The sequence below is a fragment of the Camellia sinensis genome, chromosome 10, assembly GCF_055761805.1.
Source record: "Camellia sinensis isolate YWXY chromosome 10, ASM5576180v1, whole genome shotgun sequence".
Lineage (NCBI taxonomy): Eukaryota > Viridiplantae > Streptophyta > Magnoliopsida > Ericales > Theaceae > Camellia > Camellia sinensis.
This window is the reverse complement of record NC_138970.1, coordinates 130,365,130-130,389,581: the sequence shown is the minus strand read 5'-3', so window position 1 is coordinate 130,389,581 and position 24,452 is coordinate 130,365,130. Positions and strand designations below refer to the sequence as shown.

General features: G+C 35.4%; 1 protein-coding gene across 5 annotated transcripts in view; it reads left to right on the top strand.

Annotated features, from left to right (window-relative positions):
- Positions 1-20,702: 20,702 nt before the first annotated feature.
- The window catches only part of LOC114295550 (dynamin-related protein 3A), a 50,296-nt gene continuing 46,546 nt past the window's right edge, over positions 20,703-24,452 (top strand). For all 5 annotated transcript variants that reach the window (XM_082892336.1, XM_082892335.1, XM_082892337.1 and 2 more), the window contains exon 1: positions 20,703-21,303. In XM_082892336.1, coding sequence (XP_082748462.1) covers positions 20,914-21,303 — 390 coding nt within the window. In that variant the 5' untranslated portion in view covers positions 20,703-20,913. The remainder of the gene's footprint in view (positions 21,304-24,452) is intronic.

Here is a 24,452-nt window from a genome sequence, read left to right as displayed (position 1 = left end):
CCGTAGACCAGTGAGCATAGAGAAATCATATAGGGTTAGAGTCATCTCCCCAATCGATGAAAAGTGGAACGAGTCAGCTATATCCCACCACCTCTCCCCCAGGGACTCGTAAAACAATGGTTCAGCCTGCATCTGTTTAAGTCCTAAATAGAAGAGTCCAAAGCTAGCAGCATCAACCAGCATGCGAACCTTCGCAGGAAGTCTCTCATACCAGTGCCAGGGGCCGGATATGGATCCATAACCGCCAATCCTCCTGGCTATCACTTGTCACGTGGAAATCTTGTCAGTATTTGCAGTAGGGGTGTGCGCGGTGCGGGTCGGTGTGGTTTGACAGAAAAATAGAAACCGTATGGCGGGTGGCGGATTGATAAAAGTGTCACTAGAATTTCCCATTTTTCTTATCAAAAACCGGTGATTCGGTTGGCAAATAATAGCGGATTTGCCTTGGCGGTTCGGACGGATTGGCGGTTTATAAAAAATATAATTCAAATTACTAAACTTAAATCAAAGAGTAAAAAAAAGACGAGAGATACCGTGATGTTAAGCATCTTGCGAAGCTTTCTTCTGATACTGCAAGTGTAGCAACAACATGATAATATCAACGACTATGCCATCAGTTCATTACAAGCATCTGTGGAAGCTATAATGATCAAATACAATACTTAAAATTAATATCATTCAGGGTTTATAATATATTGAAAATGTTTACTGTTGAAAAGTATTTAGATTGAAAAGTGAGTTGATGCAAGTTTGCAACATGGCCAGAAAAAAAAAAAAAAAAAAAAAAAGATTGAAAAGTGAATTGGAATCCAACTTTATTTTGGATTACTGACATCTTGAATTCCCCTCGCGCAGTAATGTAATTCTATATTCTAAAGTATAGAACAACAAACAAACTTAAGTAAAAAAGAATTTTTAGAATCTTATAAAACATGATTTAATAGCGGTGCGGGTCGGTGCGGTTTGGAAGAAAAATAGAAACCGGCGGATTGATAAAAGTGTCACTAGAATTTGCCATTTTTCTTATCAAAAACCGGCGGTTCGATTGGCAAATAATAACGAATTTGCCTTGGCGGTGCGGTTCGGTGCGGTTTTGGCAGTTTCGGCGGTTTTAGCGGTATTATGCACACCCCTGATTTGCAGTGTCTTGAAAGGAAGATTCGTTTACAAGTTGCAAGTATGTAGTTGCAAGTATGCTTAAACAAGTGCTCTGCAGGCTCTCGCAGAAGAATGTCCTTGTCGATCCCGGAGATGAGTCCCTCAAATCTCAAGATGCCGTCGGGGGTCAAAGCATGTTTGTGGATTTGGTAAGTGGTCGCGTCAAAATGCCTGTCAGCCAATGGAAGTAACTCCGACTCAGGTATAGGCAAAAGGATATCCTCAGCCTCAATGTCCTCACCAAGGACAGCACCGATACCACCACAGGGTCAGGGATGGGAACCTCGTCACTAGCCATCAAGAAATATGAAGGGAAAAATGAGAAAAGTGTGAAAAAATGACTGGATAAGTGAAATTGAGTGAAAATTCTCAAAATTTCAAACCCTAGGAGAGAGAAAATAAGAGAAAGTGAAAATCAAGGGGAAGAAAGGAAAAAAATGAGGGTAAGTATATGAGAAATCAGGCAAAACCAATAGAAATCATGAAACTCAATGAAATCGATTTTTGTTCAGTTCAAAATGTAGAAGAGTGAGTAGGTTTTAAGAAAAAAAATTGTGAGAGTTTGTGGGCTTTATGAAAATAGGGTAATCTAGAGAGAGAAGAGGCCTAGAGAGATAAGGGAGAGAGTTTCGGCTTTGGGTGTGGATGGAAATGAGGTTTGGGTTTGATTTAAAGCAACCACAACCGTGCTTTTACCGATCTGTCCTTGGTCGCTATCGAGACCCGGTCGTGCTCCAATAGACCCGATCGTGCCTCATTTAGGCCCAGTCGGTCCTAAGTGTAGGTATAGTTCAGTTGTTGTGATGTTTTAATGTTTGGGTAGCCTCGTTTTGAGTTTGGTTTGGCAAGAAAAAAAAAAAAAGTAAAAAAAGAAAAAAGAATAGAGAAAAAAAAAAAAAAGGGGAAAAAGAAGAAAAAGGAAAGAAAATGAAAGAAATGAAAAAAAATAATAAGAAAACAAAGAAAAATGGAAAGAAAGAAAAATAGAGAGGAGAGGAAAAGAATTTTGTTCTCGTTCTTGTTTTATTGCGCCTTTGTAATTTGTTTCGTATGGTGTTGTATTCAATTAAGCTCATTTTCAAAACTTTTGCAAAATTGATTCCAAATTGATCATTTCAAGTATAACTTCGATTATTTTGACGCTATGTACCTTTGTTTAGTCTGTTACAATGCATCGTGTTCAATTTGTTCGCGTGATTCGCGTTTACACTCTGTAACTTGATTTTGAGTCGTCTTGGTAAGCTTCATATTTGAAATCTTCCAGTCTCGCTGTGTCGAGTTCTGAGTTTTGTTTGCTTTTTCGTTGATTTAATTCCTCCTTTCGCGTGAGACGAGCTTGGAGTTGTTTCTCTCTGTTAAAAACCACATGTGCGCCTGTTGTTCACACCACGCTTCCTCATTTTGCGTGACATGCGCTTGGAGTTGTTTCTTTTGGTTAAAAACAACAGATGCACCTGTTGTTCGCACCACCCTCATTCCTTTCGTGTGAGACACGCTCAGAGTTATTTTTCTCGGTTAAAAACAATAGGTGCGCCTGTTGTTCACACCACCCTCCCTCCTTTCGCATGAGACGAGCTCAGAGTTGTTTCTCTTGGTTAAAAGCAACAGGTGCGCCTGTTGTGCACACCATCTTTTCTTCTTTTGCGTAAGACGCGCTCGGAGTTGTTTCTCTCAGTTAAAAACAACAGATGCGCCTGTTGTTCACACCACCCTCCCTCATTTCGCGTGAGCCGTGCTCGGTGTTGTTTTTCTCGGTTAAAAACAACAGGTGCGCCTATTGTTCACACCGCCTTCCCTCCTTTCGCATGAGACGTGAGCGGAGTTGTTTCTCTCTGTTAAAAACAACAGGTGCGCCTGTTGTTCACACCACCCTCTCACCTTTTGCGTGAGACGCACTCGGAGTTGTTTCTCTCGGTTAAAAACAATAGGTGCGTCTGTTGTTCACACCACCCTCCTTTTTTTCGCGTGATACGTGCTCGGAATTATTTTTCTCGGTTAAAAACAATAGGTGTGCCTGTTGTTCACACCACCCTTCCTCCTTTCGCGTAAGACGCATTCGAAGTTGTATTCTTCGATTAAAAATAACAGGTGCACTTGTTGTTCACACCACCCTTCCTCATTTCGCGCAAGACGCACTCGGAGTTATTTTTCTTGATTAAAAACAACAAGTGCGCCTGATGTTCACACCAGCTTTCCTCCTTCCGTGTGAGACGCTCTCAGAGTTGTTTCTCTCAGTTAAAAACAACAAGTGCGCCTGTTGTTCACACCACCCTTCCTCCTTTCACGTGAGACGCGCTCGGAGTTGTTTCTCTTGGTTAAAAACAACAGGTGCGCCTGTTGTTCACACCACCCTCCCTCTTTTCACGTGAGACGCACTCGGAGTTTTTTTCTCTATTAAAAATAACAGGTGCGCCTGATGTTCACACCACCCTTCCTCCTTCCGCGTGAGATGCGCTTAGAGTTGTTTATTTCAGTTAAAAACAATAGGTGCGCTTGTTGTTCACTCTACCCTTCCTCCTTTCACGTGAGACGCGCTTAGAGTTGTTTCACGCCACCTTTTAGGCTTACATTTTCTTACATCCTTTCTACGTGAAACGTAGTCGGGTTTGCATTTTCTAACACCCTTTCTGCATGGGACGTAGATAAGCTTGCATTTTCTTATATATTTTCTATGAGAGATGTGTTTGTTTACTCGTTTCTTTTTGTGTGAGACACAGCTTGATTTGTTTTGCTTTGGTTTATACCTTTGTTATTGCTTGTGATGTTATTTCATCGCTTGTTGGCTTTCATTCAAATGTTTCGTTGCATTGTTTCATTGCATGATCATAAGTTATTTCGTTGTGTATATCATTTACATCTTGCCCTTGAACTACACTAGTTTGATTCCTTGTAAAGGAATACGCAGGCAACTTTCGAGTTCAACCATTGCATTTTATGTCTTGATTTCTTTGCCCAAGTCTTACGGCCTTGTCAAAATAGGTCGTCTTTGGGCTTTGACATTCACTCGTGTCATTTCATGCCTTCGAGTTTTGTCAAAGAGGGGCAACTGTAGACAACCCATTTTTGACCACCCGCAAGACTTATGCACTATGTCCTGTACACTTGATGATGAAAATAGTATTGTGCATGATTTGCCTTCTCAACCAAGGTCGAGCACTCAAAACAATCTCAAACCTTTCATAGCTACACTGATTAAACCCCTGAAATTTATTTTTGAACCTTGTGCTACCCTACACTGAGCTTAAAACAGAGAAACAGGGGAACACTTGTGGGACCGGCTGTGCCTCATTGAGGGCTGACCGTGCCTCAATGGCGATAGACATTGTTCTGGGCGAGAGCCCGTCAATTGTCCATTTTTGGAGATATTTCCAATTTGTTTTGCTCAAATTCTATAAGAATGAGGTTATACCACTGTTTTTTAGGGTTAAACAATTTTAAAAAAGCCTATACACACATTGAGAGCTCCTTCTTCTTGTGCAAGTCATATTTAAACAAGCTTGTCACCCTTAAGCCATCTCCATACTCCATACACACCCTCAAACCTTAACCTTGAAACCTTGGTTGAACCTTGAGGAGTACAATTCAAGCTTGAGAGTGTGCTAGGATTGAGCTTGATTAACAACCAAAGCTTACTCCATTTGAGCGGTATAAGCTTGTAACTCTTGCTTTTGCTTTTATTTTCTATCCATTTCTTGTGTCTTTATATTGTTTTGATCCTAGTTCAAGTGTTGAAACTTGGGTTTGAATAGCTACCAAAGGGTAAAGAGGGTTGACACCCTCTCTTACACCTTACTTCATAGCTCAACCCTTGTCTCTACACTCTTTTCTTTGACCTTTCAAATTGATTTTTAGCGTTCAAAAGAGGCTAAAAATCATGCTTTGAGGTTTCAAAGGTGGATGGGTTAGCCACCCCTCCTTGTTCTTGCTTGCTAGCCTTATTTTCTTTGCTTGTTGTCTAGCTTTTTGGGCTCTTTTCATGCACTTTGAGCCATTGTTTTTCACCTATTATGGGTTGTTTTAGGGTTGTCCTAGGTTATTTAATTGGTTCAAGCTTTAATTAGTTCGTTTGTTGTATCATAAGTTCTCATATATAACATGTTGCATGTTGTTCTTAGCTTTTCTTTAATTAATTTCCATGTTAAGAGCCTCATTTTAATAAGCAACTTACCATTCATTTTCTTTATTTGAGAGTTGTTTCAACCAGTTGATGGTTGTTCAAAATATGAGCTAGAGATCTATGCTTAATGATTTAATCTCCACGAAGGTTCATTGCCAACAGCATGATCTCTCTTTCATGTTGAGAATCACTTCCCACTCATTTGGTGGACGTAATCTTTAGAGGACTTAACTGTTATCTTGGATAAATGAACTAAAGAATGGAAAGGTCTAAAAAATTGTTAAAGTGAACTAACCCACATAAAGAAAATGAGTCATATTGCTTGGATTCGGCCAAACGTTATGCCGAGTCTAATGTGTCAAGGGTCGTCTTACATCAATTCATGAACTTTCGATGAATCTTGAAGCGTTTCTACCACCCTCTTTGAGCTTAGTCCATGATAGGAGGAATGGGTGGGTATTGATTCATTGCACTCATTAATTTTTGTCCAAAATCATGTCCTAACTCATCAAGCAATCAATTTGCTTATTGATGGTTTTGGAAATGACTCCGTTCTTCTCTTGAGGCTTTCCATGACAGAGAAGAGTAGAAGGGGCAAACAGAGTTTAGAATAACTCTGTCTGCATTGTTTTCACTTCAAAGCACAAAAACAGGTTTTTTCACAAAAAATAAGGCATGACCGGCCTTATTTGGGCCCGGCCGGGCCTCATTTGTGGTCGGCCGGGCTCCAATGTTTAGTCAACAACATGTTTTGCAGAAAATCAAGGGTAGTGGTTGAAGGTGAAACAAAATAGTTTGGGCAAACAGAGCAGTTTCTGGACGCTACACATGCGAGCATTGTGCATCCTTGTTTGATGGTTAATCATTGTAATTATTATTATAATTAATTCTTATCATTATCCTTAGTTTAGTTGTAATTCATGCAATTGTTCATTTGCAGTTGTATAGCTAGTTATACGGTTAGTTAAATTGGATTTCTAGTTTATTGCTCATTATTAGCATTATTATAATAAAGTAGATAGCTAGCTTGTCTCTTTAATTCATTTATTTGAATTTGTAATAGTTAGTTTATTTGGACACTCGGACATTCATTCAAACCCTCCTGTGCGAGGGCAAATTGTAATAATGTGTATGCCTTCTAATCCCACGTCTTTCTCCTTTTTATTTACTTGCTTATAATGAGTAGTTTAGAACATCATGTTTCTTTTAGCATACTCCATGCTTTGCATCCACTTGTCTCTCATGCATCGAGGCTCGGTTCATCATTCTAACAAGCATTGCTGCTTATTACTTCGTTAAAAACGTGTTGAAACTGCATGCTCTCAAATTGATTCACATGTCATGATTAGTAGCCGAGCCCATTAATTGCATTATTGTATGTGTTGCATTAGTCATTTTGCATCCATAGGATCATGCATTTTTTCTAACTCTTTTATTTCTTTTGGCTTGCCTTGCAGTACTAGGTGAGCACTTATTGCTTTAGCATATCGCATGCATGTAATTGTTGCCATGATAAGCATGAATACCATGAGGCTAAGTGCTTAAATGATATATCTGCTTGAATGCCTGTGGATGAAGGCTAATTGTTTGAATTGTGATGATTTGAGTAAATGTGCATATGAGATCACTTTTTCAAAGTGGTACATATTCAAAATTATTTTCAAAACAAACATAAATCAAAGTATTCCAATTTTTGGAAATCATTCTATACTTGTGTGCAATACATAGTAGTTTAATAATTAGAATAAGAGCATATAATGTAAATAAGAATCGCATCATGATTAGTAGAGGCCGATCTTTGTTCGGGCGAGTGGGGTGCTCAATTCATGACTTTCCCCTCTCGTACCTAAGTTCCCGAGCCAAGACAATCTTGGTAATGACGGACATGTGGCCTTTAGCACGAGTCATAGGTTTCCTAAATTTTTCAAAAATATTTATGTGGCGACTCTATAACCTGGGAAAGCAGTCCATTTTTGACATTTTTGATTCAAAATCAATTTTTCAAAAGTTTTGCTGAATTTAAACTCTTTTGTGTTTATATATTTCAGATTGCACTTGTGGAATCAAATTCAAAACTGTAGCTCAACTTTTCGTGCCCCATTTCGGAAGACGAATAAGCCCTACAGTATCGGACTCTTGCGATTCTGAATCTAATCTCACAAGTGTAATGTGAAATAGATAAACACCAAAGAGTCTAAATCCGGAAAATCTTTTGGAAAATCGATTTTGAATCAAAAATGTCAAAAATGGACTATTTTGCCAGATATAGAGTCGCAACCTAAATATTTTGGAGAAATTTAGGAAACCCATGACTCGTGCCAAAGGCCACGTGTCCATCATCACCAAGATTGTCTCAGCTCAGGAACTTAGGTACGAGAGGAGAAGGTCATGAATTGAGCGCCCCCGATCGCCCGATTAAAGATCGGCCTCTACTAATCATGATATGAATCTTATGTACATTATATGCTCTTGTTCTGGTTATTGAGGCTAGTATTACTATGTGATACACACACACACACACAAGTGTAGACTAATTTGCAAAAATTAGAACATTTAATTTCATGTTTGTTTTTGAAAAGAGTTTGCGAATGTGCCACTTGAAAAAGTGGGCTCAAATGTACATGAATCAAACTATCCCAATTCAAGCAACTAGCCTTCATCCACAGGCATTTGAACAGTTTATCATTTAAGCAATGAGTCTCATGGCAAGCATGCTAGACATGGAAACAATCACACTTATGTAATTATGCTAAAGCTCACCTGGTACTCCAAGCCAAAAAGATGATAAAGGTAGAATAATGCATGATCCTAACTAATGCAATATGATTAATGCAACGCATACAATATGTAATTACTAGGCTCGCCTACTAATATGGCATATGAATCAACTTGATAGCCTGCGGTCTAAGCACATATTCAAAGATTGTTAAACTAACAATGCAAGTTAGAATGATGAACCGAGCTCAATGGAGTATGCTAAACAAAGTATGATGCCCTAATCTAACCATCATAAGCAGGTAAATAAAATGGAGAAAGACGTGGGGTTGGAATACACATTATTATAACATTGTGCCCTTACACAAGAGAGTCCGAATGAATAAAGTAGCTAACTAATTAAAGCTAAGCTAATTAATCAACTGTTACAAACCCAAATGAGTAAACTACTTAACTAATTATTACAAACTGAATAAAATAATCAACTAAATTAACTAATTAATTATTACAACAAAACGAACTAATTATTTACATGAATACAACATGAAAAGAGTGCTAAGCTAGTTATTCTAATTACTCCACCACAGGAAACGAGGAATGTTCATACATCGCGGATTCCCACTCGAAAAAGGCCACTGTTCTTTTGCCAGATGCCTTTGTTGCACAGTAGAACACTTACATCATTTTTAACCTCAAAACCAACTCTGTTTTTCTTCAAAAGCTGCTGAATTTTGCACAGGTAGCCGACAGGCTAAAAGTGATGGCCTGCCTACCACTGTTGCTTGGTTTTTCTTGCTGCAACAGAGAGCAAACAGAGTAAGAGTATAGTATTGTCAAGGGTTGTTTGCACGACTCACCCCTCCTTATTATCAAACAGCTTAAAGGAGTGGCAAAATTTGATTCACAAACCATCAATTGATGCAATTTCATTGCATGATGGCCTATGAACCAAAGGATGCAAGTTCAATAAATGCAACATATAAGACTCTCAAACCCCCTCCCTTTCATGGATTGATCAAGGGAAGTGGTTGACAATGATTCTTGAACCGTTTACATCACTAACAAGTATGAAACAATTTAAGACTCAAGGATTCAATTAACGTCCGATTGAACCTAAACCAATTTATTATCTTGCCCGTCTTTAGTCACCAATTTTATTACTCCTTTTAGTTACCTTTTAATTTTTTAATCAATTAAATTCAAAAGTGAGTTTAAGTTTTCTAAAGGAGAGAAGTGTCAAACCAAGAGTTGGCTTAAGGTATGAGAGAGATGTCATGCCATTGATAATGCACCCCTAAAAGGGATTAAACATTAAGCATGACAACCTCAATCTCAAGCTTAACAGATGAATACACGATAAAAAATAAGTATTTCTCAAATAGAGTCTATATAAAATTAGTTATTATAATTGAAATGAAATTTGTGTAGAAATTTATATGTAAATGGATAATGCATGTTGACGTGGCTTTTAGAAAAAAGTAAGCCTTTAAAATGTGTTACACAAGCAAGAGAAAAATACTATTTATATATATATACTAGCAGTTGACCCGTGCAATGTATGTGCTATTTTTTTTCAAAAAATATTTGATGGTACTATGTGTGTTGTAAAAGAATACTTTTAATTTAAATTTAAAATTAAAATTAAATTATGAATTATATTATTTATTTTGATAATATTGACGCTATCGCTCTATAAAATTATTATTTGAATACTTATATATATTAATTTTAGTTAAATTATTTTTATACTTTGATAATTTTAGTTTTATTGTATTATAGAAGTGTAATTATCGTAAAATGATTTTGTATGATATATATGTAATAACCCTCACCACTGCTTACCGATAAACATTGATTACTGTTAAACTGAACTGATTACGACTGATAATTGAACCGAATGAAATACTGAACTGACTGACTGAAATTGAAACTGAATTGCTTGAGTACATCTGTTTGAATTGCATTCTATCTGTCGATTGTTTATTTGATTTGTTCATGTTTTATGTTTAAACTGCTAATTGAAGGCCTTATCGGCGGCCGAACCGGGAATTGATTAGTGTTTCATGATCCTTAGAATTAATGTGATTTTTTGGTGTATTTATCTAAAATGTGATTAGGTATGATTAAATTAGATTAATTGAGTTAAATTGCACCACTTGGACTTAATTACCATTAGACCACTTAGTGGCCACTACTTCACACATGTTGAGCCTTGTCTACACTTAAATCAAAACATTTCACCAGCTCTTTCATAGCATTGCCGACCTTGAGGGAGAGAGGGAGAGATTTGATTTGTCTTTGAGGGATTGGCTTAGACAACTTGGAGAATTGAAGTGTAGATTGCTAAATTGAGCTCCTAGTCTTCTAATTCAAGACCTAAGGTAGAGTAATTACCCTCTTGTTTATGAATTGAGCTTGTTCATGCCTAGTTTTTGTATCCTTAGTGATTTGAGCCTTGGATTAGTTCTAGCATGTTGAAATGGAGCATAATTCATGCATGCATGTTAGTATTGTTGGATTTTGAGTTGAGTTCATGGCAAATTGTCACATGCATGTCCATGTTTTGAGTGTAGGCCATGTTTTCATCTTGTTTGTGAATCAATTGGCTTATTAGAGCATGTTTTGAAACTTGAAAGTTGTTTGAAGATCATGCATGTCATGTTTGAGGATTGTTCTTGAAAAATGGTTTGAAATTGGGTTTGAATTAAACACCCTTGGGCTTTGATTTCTCAAATTGAGTTTTGAAGCATGTTATTCTATGTGTTTACAAGTGTTTTTCCAGAAATTAGCCCAAGAGGATTGAAAATTATGCTTTTGAACTTGGTTTTTGGCTTGGAGGTGCAATCTGGAATTTCCAGATTTTGCACTTCCGCTCGAGCGGGGAAAGTGGCGCTCGAGCGTAGAATCCGAGCATCCAGTATTTCTCTGCACTGTTTTACAGTCCGCTCGAGCGGAGGATTGGGAGCTCGAGCGGAGGCATGTGTCTCACGCTCGAGCGGGCGTCGAGCGTCCGTTAAGCGGAGATTTCACCCATCCAGCACTTTTACAGTACGCTCGAGCGGGAAAGTTGACGCTCGAGCGTGTACCTTTGTTGCATGTCCGCTCGAGCGGGACTCTGTTTTTCTGAAATTTCTGAAACTGTTTTCTGATCACATCTTTGTATCCTCATCCCACCCTAGGCATTCTTAGGCCTAGTTTAAGGCATCTTATTTGAGGTTATAGATGTAGAACACACCGAGGCAAATTAGGGGTTAAGTTATTATCTTTCTCAGCTGTGTAGCTTAGTGTGTTCAATCTGTTAACTGTGTAGGGTTGGCAACTGGGGAGGCACGCTCTAGCATACTGTAGCCCAAACTCTGTGAGTAACGACTGTGTAAAGATATGTTCAAAATGATTATCTTCTGAATAATTGAACTATACTGTTTCTAAACTGATACTGTTATCTGATGAATGTATGTCCTTTATTCTGAACTGTATTGTGGCATCCTTAGCAACTACTGTTACTGACTATTACTGTTACAGAGATCTCTGTCGGTTCCCTTGTTGGAACCACCACTGTTTACTGACTGATGGCCATCATTATTGTTCGGTCTTTTAAGACCTACTGTTTACTGTACTGTTATGCTAATAGGTGTACCACATATGACTGTACTAACTGAATGACTGAAATACTGTTTAAATAAACTGTTTTCATACTGTAAGGACATTCATTCTTAACCTCTTTACGCATTATGTTATTCACTGGGCTTTAACTCACTGCTCATATATATATGTAGGTGTTCAGGCACCAGACCGCAACTAGAAGCGTCAGGGTTACGCCAGTTTTGTCAAGCCACCTACTGTGTCTCACTGCGAGGTTCCGAGCCTATCATGCTAAGGCTTAGGGGTGTTTTAGAATTCCCCCTTCTGTACTGTCTTACTATTTTGTAATAACTGAATGGATTGTATAGACTGAATGCTTACTGTACTGTTACCGAGGGATCGAGTCCCTATTCTGAATGATGTAACTATTGTGCATACTGTTCTGTACTATTTATGTATAAATGTATGAAAAGTCTTTTTGCATACAGATTGTCACAGCTCATTGGGCATTGTTTATTTACTGTTTTGGCTTCCGCCAGGCCCTGTACTCTGTTTTACTGTGTTACTGTTTAGCAGGCCTTCGGTAATCTCGGATTACTGGCCGGTTACGGTGCTAAACCCATAGGGCTGGGTTTGGGTCGTGACAATATATATATATATATATAATTATAAAATAGTAAAATAAATAATAATTTTGATATTAAAAATAATAGTTAAATTAGAAAAAGAATTAGTAACATAAAATTAAAAGTAATTATAACTATAACTATTTAATTTTCTTTTATATTCATTTGAAAAATAAAAATATGTAGAAATAGAAATTATATAAAATTTATTAAAATAATAAATATAAATATGTTGTAGTTAGATTATCATATAATAATTTTATATGATATATATATATATATATATTAAATTATAAGATTTTAAAATAAATACTCTTAATTAACAACGATTAACTAAGAAAGAATCACATAACAACATCAAAACCCAAAAGGAAAAAATAATGAAAACATCCAAATGATAGATACATCTCAGTGCATGCATGAAGTGATTAATTATCTGTAATATGATATCAAAATATAAAAGAACTTATTATTCAACAATTGAAAAAGTAATTCAAGTAGTAAATTCAAACTTCAGAGGTTCCTTTAGAGTATCATTCAGTGTGTTTGGTTTTAATTTTCTGAGTTCAGTTTTTTAAAAATAATAAAATATTTGTGAAAAAATATTTTAAAAAATTAATAAATACACAAAAATACAACAAATGTACTTTTTTTTATATTTTTGGTATTTAGTGATTTTTTTAAAGATTTTTTTACAAATATTCTACTTTTTAAATGTATTTATGTTAGGCGTGTCTAAAAATTAAAAAAAATTACTTAAAATATTTTAAAAATTTAATAAAAACAAAAAAATACGAAAAAAAAATAATAATTTTCTGAAAAGTGTTTTCAGAAAACCTAAACCAAGCAAATATATTATTGTGCAGATTCTTTTTCCTGTGAGTTTTGATTATATAAAATAATATAGAAAATAAATATAATTTCATACATAGAATCACTATAAAATTTAAATGACAAATCTATAATATAGAATTGGTATTGGATATAAAATAATGAACGGGAAAATAAGAAAAGAAAAAAAAAAGGCAATTTAGCATTAAAAAAAATCTCAATACCCTTGAAAGAATTAAGAAAAATGCGAAACGTAAAATTGGTATTGAGTTTGTGAATTATCTCAATTTATCATAAAAATGTATATAAAAAAAATATTTGTCAAATAAAGTCTATATAAAATAGGTAAAGTTAGTATAATTTAAATTAAGTTTGGCTTTGTGTAAAACTTTATATGTAATTAAGAAAATACATACTGATGTGACTCTCTTAGAAAAAAAAAAAAAAAAACTCTTGTAATATACCAATAAACATAGAAAAAACACTATTTTTAATAATATATATATATATATATATATGCTATATATAATTATTCGAAATCTGAAAGGTAATCATATATATATATATATATATTATTAAAAGTAATATTTTTTTTCATACTTAGATGGCACATTGTGGATGCTTACTTTTTTTCTAAGAGAGCCATGTCAGCATGTATTTTATTAATTACATATAGAGTTTTACACAAAGCCAAATCTAAATTAAATTATACTAACTTTATCTCTTTTATAGGGACTCTATTTGACAAATATTTCTTTTTTATATTTTTTTTTATAGTAAATTGAGATAATTCACAAACCCAATATTAATTTTGCATTTCACGTTTTTTTTCTTAATTCTTTCAAAGGTATTGAGATTTTTTTTTTAATACTAAATTCCTTTTTTTTTCTTCTTCTTATTTTTCCGTGCATTATTCTATACCCAATACCAATTTTATCTTATTTTATATTATGGATTTGTCATTTAAATTTTATAGTAATTCTATATATGAAATTATACTTCATTTTCTATATTATTTTATATAATCACAACTCACAGAAGCAAAAATTTGTACAACAATAATACTCTCGAGAAATATCAAAAGTTTGGATTTACTGCTTCAATTGTTAAACAGTAAGTTCTTTTATGTTTTGACATCATATTACAGATGATTAATCACTTCACATATTGAGATATATCTATCGTCGTTTGGATGTTGTCATTAATTTTTCTTTTTAGGTTTAAATGTTATGTAATATTTTCTTAACTAGTTGTTGTTAATTTTTTTTATATAATTGATACTTTAATTTAATTAAGAATGTTTATTTTACAATCTTATAATTTAAATAGTTAGAATTACTTCCAATTTTATGTTACTAATTATTCTTCTAATTTAACTATTATTTTAATATCAAAATGAGTATTTATTTTACTATTTTATAATTTAATATATATCATACAAAATTATTATATGATAATTATACTTTTATAATACGATAGAATTAAAATTATTAAAAGACATAAATAATTTAACTAAAATTAATATATATATATATATATATAAGTATTCAAATAACAATTTTATAAAACACCAATATTATCAAAATAAATAATTAAAATCATATTTTAACTTTAATTTTAATTTCAAATTAAAATTAATTTTTTATAACACACATTATACCATCAAATATTTTTAAAAAAAAAAAAATAACACATGGATTACATGCATGGTCAACTGTTAATTGATCATCAAAACAAAGTTGGAGGGTAAAAGCAAGTTTTCTTAAAAAAGGGCAGATAATTGGGAGCTTCTATTTGCACACACCCATTCCACTCTGTGCACATCCTTCTCAATGCACACACTTAAAAAATTAATCACAATTTATTTTTCTCACTGTACACACCTTTTATTCCACACACACCCCCACACCCAGACCCCCAAACTCGTCTCTTTGAACGGCTTTGCACACACCCATTCCATTCTCAGCCCCGTCTCTCTCATACGCACACCCATCTCTCGCAGTCTACCTTTCATTCCCAAAAGCTGCATCCATCCATTGAAGACATCTCATTGAACCATTAAAAACATCTCACGTGAATCATTGAAGAAATTCTTCACATTTGGAAAACTTAGGTTAGTTTACTTATTTCAATCCTCATTTCTATTTTATTTGTAATGTAGGGTTTGTTTTTACCATTTTCAAAATGAACACATAGCCTATTGAAATGAGCAATCTATTCCTCATTCGGAACTGGTTTTTCGAAAATAAACAATTTGTTCAGAAGTAACATTCGGAAAATTATCATTTATTTTAATAGTAGAATTTTGAAACTTTTTCATTTTTTCGACATTCAATTTCCGAATATGTTTAATTCAAACGACATTCAACTTTCGAAATTAATGTGGTTTTTTGGTTTTCAACTTCCGAACAGAATAGATATTTGTGGTTTTCAACTTTCAAATAGTTTTTTTTTTTTTGTTTTTTTCCCCTCTTTTGTATATTTTTTTTACAATTGTATACTCATTAAATATATTAATTTTTACAGATAATATGTATTCTGAATGTCAACAGCGTGTCCCACCTACTGCTTCAAATAGACGACGTCGTGAATTGGATATTGACCATGAACGAGGATGAGGGCGTGGGTGAGGATGAGGTCGGGGTGGGGGTCATGGTTGAGGTTGTGATCCAGTTCCGGTAGAATATGATATCCCTAGTGCCAGTTAAAGTCGTAGTCATAGCCGAAGCCAAAGACGAGTTGAAGGTGATGATATGCTTGACATTACAGTGGAGGATGCCCCTTTACCTGATTCTCCTACTGTCTAGGAAGAGGACGTTACTCATGCTTTTCCAGGTGGACGACTGATCCATCAATACTATGGAGTTTCAATAGTCATGTCGCTGTAGCTGTTTGGCAGGGGGAGATAAACATTCCTAAGTAGAAGTGAAATTCATTTGTATATGATTTTTTTTGGTGTTATATGATAGTTTCTAATGAGATATTCATTTGTTTTATAGGAACAAGGGCCCATAAAGTGTCATAATCACTCTTCGAAGATCCTTGCATGGCTATGGTGGTCAGTAGACAACAACACCAGATTCAAAGCCATTATTGAGTGATTTGGGCTGTCACAGTTAGCTCGTTGCACTTATCCGTTCATCAACAAGCTTCTAATCTCCAGTTTTGTTAAGAGATAGCAACCTGAGACGAACACATTTTGTATGACAGTTTGTGAGATGACCTTGACCTTGGATGATGTTGGCACTATTCTTAGTCTTCCCATTGTAGGCAAATCAGTCGGCATACCAGATGTGACGGATCTTCATGGAGTTACACTACTGGTTTCTGGCTTGGCGATTACTGAACGTGTAGCACATGACAATGTTTCTACTGTTGGTGGAATTCAATCAGGCTTGAGTGGTTGCGAAGTTAGTTTGCTGGTGTCATAGATTCAGACCTAGAGGAAAGCTTATTTCTTGTTTTTATTAGGATGTACGCTCTTCAATGACAAGAGTGGCAGCAGGGTTCCTGTTGTTTACCTTAGCTTATTGATGGATTTGGGATCCATTCATACTTACGCCTGAGGTGCTACGGCATTAGCATTTTTATACAAACAGTTAGGGTATGCTAGCCAATCCGGTGTTAAGCAGATCGGTGGTTATATGACTTTTCTAGAGGCGTGGATTTATGAGCACTTCCGAGCATTCCGACCTCACCAGAACATAGGCTATAATGAAAACATACCACATGTATACCGTTGGACATCTAGGAGAGAGGCGGGTTCCTCCATTGATCATTTGAAATCTTTTCGAGCGGAGCTTGACAGTTTGGTAACGACTGATGTAAGTTACTCGTCTTGACATAAATTTTAACACTTTCCATTTATCTTACCCTTTAAATACTTTAATTCAAAAACAATTTACATTTATAGGTTATTTGGGATCCATACCAAAGTTGTAGAGACCGGCATTCACGTAACCCAGTTACGTTCTACCATGGATGCTTGAAGTGCTTAGACGTGGTCGAACCCTATTATCTAGATAAAGTTCTAAGGTAGCTTGGCAGGGTTTAAACCATCCCAAATGCATCGCTACCTCCCACCTGTGGTACTCGAGGCAACATATCTGCAAGATATACAGTCATGTATGTATACTTGGATAGGATCTGGGAGGCTTGGGATAACCACGTGTTATCTGAGCAGCGGAGGAGTACACCAGTTCGTCAGCCTTGGGAATGCGTACCAAGTGACATGGTTTGGTATAAGAATATCACGCATCTATATGTTAAGCACACTGATGGACCACGTGTGCATGAAAATCAGGATTTCAGCCAACATGCCGATGTAATATATTATCCTCTTTTATGCATTTGTAACTTACTTTTGCTTTTTTGATATGTTCCCTAAAATGTGATGTTTTTTCAAATGCAACGTATTGCACATGCATTGAGGATTGCACATCCTATCATTCAGGCTGGTTATGAGGATGGGATTTGACATCCTCATCGACTTTACCAGGTTATCAAGGCTATGGCGCATGTTCTTGAAGGTCAGCACATTGACGAAGCTAGACCTAGTTGTACTGCAAGTCGATTTTCATCTTCGACATTAATATACAGTCGTAGGCCTAGTCATAGGCATATAGATGATTCGCGACATGTTATTTGCCAGTTGATGAATTTTTTATGGTGTTTTTGTAAGTTGACATTGTTGTATACATCTTGTAATGACATTATAAAAGATATTTTGTTATTAGAATGGAATGGTAAAAATGGTCAATGACATTGTAAATGATATTTTCTTATTAGAATGTAGTGATTTGAGTGTCCTTAGGTGAGAAGGAATCATGTTCAGATTGCACCAACTTAAATGCACACGGGTCGCGACGGCTAGAAACGTTGATCTTCTTATGACCCCGAGGACGTGTTTTGGCCTTCACCTCTGGCTCAACAAGATAAGTACTTCCCGGACATACAATCTTTTTCAAGTTCTTTAAAAGCTACAATCGCATGGTTCTATCACTTTCATTGAACCTTTTCATAAACAACTCTACTTCTACATGACAAGTCACTTTCGTTTCCTCTTCTTTGTTGCATGTGAAGATATGAAGTTGCCTCTTTTGTGAGTGTATGGTAGCAAATGGTATAGGACGATCTTGTCTGATGTAGTCAGCAATCTCATGGGCACAAGGTAAACCATGAGTGTGGCGAAGGACACATCCACAAGTTTCAACATCAATACCAATGGAATTGGCTCTCTTATTCTCTACAAGCAAATACTCTAATGCAGAAATAGACACATTACCCCGTAACTCCCTAAACTGAGAAGGCTTGAATTGATGTTGCACAACAGTTAGACTTTTCTCAAACGAAGCCTTGATATCAGTGTGTTACAACTCAAGTAGATTGTGTATTTTCTCAAGTGATGCCTCAAATGAGACTTGACATGAACCTAATTGTTTTTTAAGTTTTTCATGTGCACTCTTAACCCTGTTCAATTCAATGCAAGTCAAATAAAAATCAAGTACATGGAACTTATTAATAACTTATCGAACAAAAGTAATCTTACCAGTTGGTTGTAACATTGCCACGATGTATACACGTGTTTGTCCATGCCGCCACAAATTTCTCCTTGCAAGGAACCAAGCATCCATGATGTAGTTGACTGCATCAGGATAACTACTGAATTCCTTAACTAATGATTTAAGATGCTCATCGTATTGAATTTCAGAAGATGAATACACTAAAGAGTTCCACTCATGGTTGAACTTCTTTTATTTCTGCTTTGTCTCAAACATTTTCTTATATTTGGTCAATACATTCTCACTGATATGCCAACGACATAATAAATGTCTGCTACTCGGGAATATCTTCTGTATGGCATTCATCAAGGCTAACTCTTTGTCAGTGACAATAATCACTGGCAAAACAAAACCATTCATGACATTACGCAATGTAGCTAACACCCACGCATAGTTATCGGCCCTCTCAGACTGTAAGTATGCGAAAGATACCGAGAAAGTCATTTCAGTTGATGTCACTCCCACAATTTCAAAAAGAGGAAGATGACATCTGTTGGTTTTATATGTGCAATCCATAATCAATATACGTGGGAAAGACCAAAATAAGTCCAAACTGGTAGGATGTGCCCAAAATAAGTCTGTCACAGTCATCGTGGACTTTTCACATTGATGGCACTCAATGTAATTATACTTGGCCAATTCATTCAATAAGTGTTGCATCTGTGATCTTCCAACTCTCTCTGCCACCTTGTTTCGATGGCGTACATTGTAAATGGTTTTAAGTGTGCTTACATTGAGGGCATCTCGCTGTTTCAAGGTTACTAGGATCTCTTTTGGCTTTACCATGCTCTTTGACATATCCATTAACAATGATTTTTCATCCTTTGACAACCTCTCTGCATATGAATGTCCCTCAAGGTGCTCCGCAGGTGGATGGTTATGCAATCCACATACTACGGTCAATGTTTATTCATTATTTGTGGTGAACCTGTAAGCCCTCATAAGGACAACCACACTTCTTCGTACAGGTTATTCTTGATGTATTGTTGCCATCATGTTTTAACTTCTTTGTTGCTCTATATTGGCCACTCCTCTCATAAGCAAGATACATTCTGGGTCTTTTTTTTCCTCCACCATAGTCTAATGTTTTGATTACAATGACCAAACCATTTCTCTTTCCAACTTCATGTACCTAGTTGAGCAATTCATCCTTATTGTTGAATACCTACAAAGTCAAATAAATATTATCAAACATTTACATTTGTTGAGCAATTCAAAACACAATCATTATAATTTCATAGAGTGAATTTGTTCAATTGTGATTTGAGTAATGTAATCCAACACACCATCCGCACAAACCTGACTTCCTTGAGTTGAGACATATTCCTGCAAGTTTTGTATAACATTACAAATTTGAAATGGCATTATAAAGATAAATTTGTAATTTGAAACTGCAAATTTAGTATGCAATTTACGAATTTGGAACATAAAATGAATTTTTTTTCTTCATTCGGAAGTAAAGTGTCGAAAAAAATGCTACTCGAATGTAGTTATCTGAATTATTTTTATTGGTTCGGAAGTTGAATGTCGTAACCTTTAAATTATATCGGATGACAACTTCCGAAATAAAATAATTATTTCGGAAGTAGACTATTGAATAAATTGATATATTTCGGCCCTAGTTTTCCGAACGACGTTGGAAATAAAAAAAATGACTTTTACATAGCAAAACTCACATTTCCTTGGCTATCTTTCTCATAAATATTTATCTGCTTCTGAATATCTGAATTTCAGAAGGGAAATCTTCCATAATAATGATGAATGAGGATGGGGTTTAGTGTGTAAACTAATTAAAAGTTAAGAATCAAGAATGATGATGTTTAGTGCGTGTGAACTAATGAATGGAAGCTACTAATGAAGGGTTTGAAAGGAAGAAGATGGAATGTGGAGGTTTAGCAAACTGAGTATGGAAGAATTGAGTAGCTACAATGGACTTGTAGAACTTCAACAGCTTCAAGGTCAGTTTGGATATGGATGTGTAGTGAGAAATTGTGTTTATTTGAATTATGTACTATGTCCATAATAATAATTTTACTTAAAAATAAAATTATAATAAAAGTAAGTGTCATTGTGTGCACAGAGTGAAATGGACGGGTGCAAATAGAAGCTCCTAGATATTTCATCCTCTCGTTTGTTTAGCTTGCGACTGAAGTCGTAGGAGTAGCAACCAAACAAATACTGTCTCTCTGCTCCCGTCAATTCTATTTTTTGAATGTCGAGCAACGGAAAAGACTGACCTCTTACCGCCTTCTCCGACAATCTCACAACACTCGTATCATAAAACCCTAGCTCTGTCTCTCTCTCTCTCTCTAGGAATTTCACAATGGGACAAGAAGTGAACTCCATTGACGATCTCTCTCCCGCTTTATCCACATCCTCCAAGCCATCCTCAATCGGCTCCTCCGTAATCCCCATAATCAACAAGCTTCAAGACATCTTCGCTCCCATCGGCGGTGGCGGCGGGCTTTCGAAGGTTGAGTTGCCTCAGGTGGCGGTGATCGGCAGCCAGAGCAGCGGCAAGTCCAGCGTGCTCGAGGCCCTCGTCGGCCGCGACTTCCTTCCCCGTGGTTGCGATATATGCACTCGGAGGCCTCTGGTTTTGCAGTTGGAGAATCGCTCGGATTCCGATGATGATGGCCGCGAGTGGGGCGAGTTTCGGCACTTGCCTGGGAAACCCTTCTATGACTTCTCCAAGATTCGCCGAGAAATTCAGGTAATTTGGCACTGATGATGACTTAGCTGCTGCTGCTGTTGTTGTTGTTGGTCTGTGTATGCAATTTGCATCGAATGAGGAAAATGCTAAAAAGGCTGTTGCTAATGTTGGAAAATTTCAGGAATTTTGGTAGTGATTTTGCTGCTCTATTGGAATTTGAATAAGGAAAATGCTAACAAGGCTGTTGTTAACATTCGGAAAATTTGGTAGTGATTTAGCTGTTGTTGGTTTATGGAATTTGAATAAGGAATGTGCTAAAAAGGATGTTGTTAATGTTGGAAAATTTTAGGAAATTTGTTAGTGATAGCTGTTGGTCTATAGAAAGACTGATGTTAATGTTAGAATTTTTTTAAAAAAAAAAGTGTATCAAATATGTAAAAAGTGTATAAAAATTATGTAAAAGTGTTTTTTTATATGTGAAAAGGTGTATTTGGGTCCTAAACTCAACTCTTAAATTAGCCTTTTATGTAATAAAATAACTGCTTATAACCTTTATTTATTTATTTTTTATTTTTATAAATTTATTAATGCCCCCACACACAAATATTGCTTGCATATATATATATATATATATTCAATAGAAAAATTTACTTACATAGTATTACAAAATTCAAAAGATAAAATATGTTCTTGTTGCTCTGTAATTTAGCAAAATTCAATTTAAAACAGAGAGCTGGCTCAAGTCTATTTGAGGCTCTTGACAAATAATTTAATTGGGCCTTTTATAATTTTTTACCTTGTAATTTTTAATTTTTGGATACTATAGTTTTTATTGAAAACTCTTATATTCACAATCAAAACAATTTTATTTATTATAATTATAATTTTTTTCTATAATCACCCAATATTTCTAACCTTCACAAACAAAACAATTTTTATAATTAATAAATTAAATCATGTAAGACTATTGTGGAAAATGAAACACAATATATTGAAAAATGAAATAAATATACCTACTATAATTTTGATAACCAAGTGAAGAAGGATAATTATTTTTTGTAATTAACACGAAAATTTTCACCTCAAAGGAAGAAGTGGGAGAGGGGTACAATGTGATGCTAAGAAATATGGACACATGACACCACATGTGTACGTTGACACGTCAATTTTTATAAAATGCAAGACACGACGTGTGGAGGACACACATAAAATATATAATTTGATATATTTAGGCAAAGTTTGGCGAGTTGAAAAGAAGCCAAAAAGTTAAAAAGTTACTCAAAAAGTTAAAAAGTTATCACTATTCACCAAAAGTAAAAAATTACGGCTGCACAACTCCCAATCCTAATTTTCCCCTACACACTAATTTATACAATTTTTTAATACACATTTTTCCATAAAAAGTAAAAAAGTTAGCCCAAACAACCATATTTTTTTTCTCAACTTTTTAGTCCAAAAAGTCAAAAAGTGCACTTATTTAGGACATCCCAAATAACCCCTTATTATGTTATATATATAAATATATCATTCAAAGATAATAAAAATTGTAATATGACACTAATTTCTATAAATTTATATGGTTTTTGTTTTATATTGTATTTTAAATTGTTTTGTTCAAACTTATAATTAGTTTCATCTGTGTCTAATCGATAAACACGTATGTTTAAGCGATAGATACGTGTGTTCTCCAAATGTCTAGAGAGTGTTCTTGTTTTTAAAAAAATTAAAAAATAGGACACGTTTTGAAAAGTGTCAGACACGTGTTGGGAAAGTGTCCAAAGAGTGCCGGTGTCCGTCACGGACACGACGTGAATATGTCACCTTCTTAGAAGTGTCCGTGCTTCTTAGATGAGATGAGATGCTTTATTTTAGTCTGCTTGATAAGAGATGGTATAAATTCACCTTTTGATATGTATAATAATGACAAACAGAAGTACATGCTACTTTTACTTTATTTCCTGAGAGAGAGAGAGAGAGAGAAAGAAAGAGAGTTATAACACTTTGTTTTGATATGAACAAGAGAGGGAGGGACTTATGATGAACTTTTATTTAGTGAGAGAAGCACCTTTTTGACCGTATAGCATAGAGATAAAAAGATAAATATGGTTGTAATAAGTTTGACTTTTTAGTATGACTGAGAGTGATAGAGAATAATAATGAAGATTTTTATTATTGTTATGATGTAGAGAGAACTTGCCATGAGAGAGGTATAAATGTAATATTGAGACTTGTTTTTAGTCAAATGAGAGGTTGTTGGGCTCCGTTGATTTGATTGAGCTACAAAGATGCAACGGAGTGGTATTTTGTTTGGATAATTTAAAATTTGACCATTTTTATTTATTTGCAAACATATTTTGGCTTCTTTTTCAATTTCTGGGAATTGTTTTGATTGATTGTTTTTATTTATTATATATATTTGTTTATTATAAGAGCTAAATTAGTTAGGGGTCCTAAATTTTGTTAAAATTTGAGGGCCCAATACAGTGGTCTTGTTGGCCTTGCCTCATGGTTGGTTGTCACAACAAGTTGACCTTCCAAGACCAACTTTGTGACATTTGCATGTGTGGTGACCTTGGGAGTGCTCAAGTCAAGGCCTTTTCGAGTGCTTATGAGTATGCAATCGGGATTCCAAGTTAGTGGTTTGACACCTCATTGTGGACTGGAGGATGTCCCCATGTAGTCCAACGCGTGCATGTCAAGTAGCACACCCAATAGAACGCTCAGCGCCCGCCCTCCCAAGCTTTTGGTGCATGTCATGCAACCTGGTGGGATAATTTGGCTAAACTTTTGGCATAAGGTTTTGGGGGGTCAAACAATGGAGTTTTGACATGATATTTTTACTAGAAATTTATGAAGATATGTAGTTTTCCATAATTAAATATTGTAATTTTTCATAATTTGTAGAATTAATGAAAAATCATTTTGATGACTTCTCAAACATGACCGATGTTTTTTCATGTTAGTTAGCAAATGGCTCAAAATGCTATTATAAGGGGTAAGGTGTGCTTTTACCTGCCTCCGCACCCAAAGTGGGCAAACCAGAGGCAACTTGGGGGTGGGCCTTTGGCCCTCAGAAGGTGCGTCTTAGGTCTCCATGTTTGGGAGCCCTATGAACAATGTCATCAAATGGCATGAGTGCCAACACTGTGCGCACCTCCTAGGCACGAGGTTTGTGACACACACCTGTTATGCCATATATTGTAGCATCT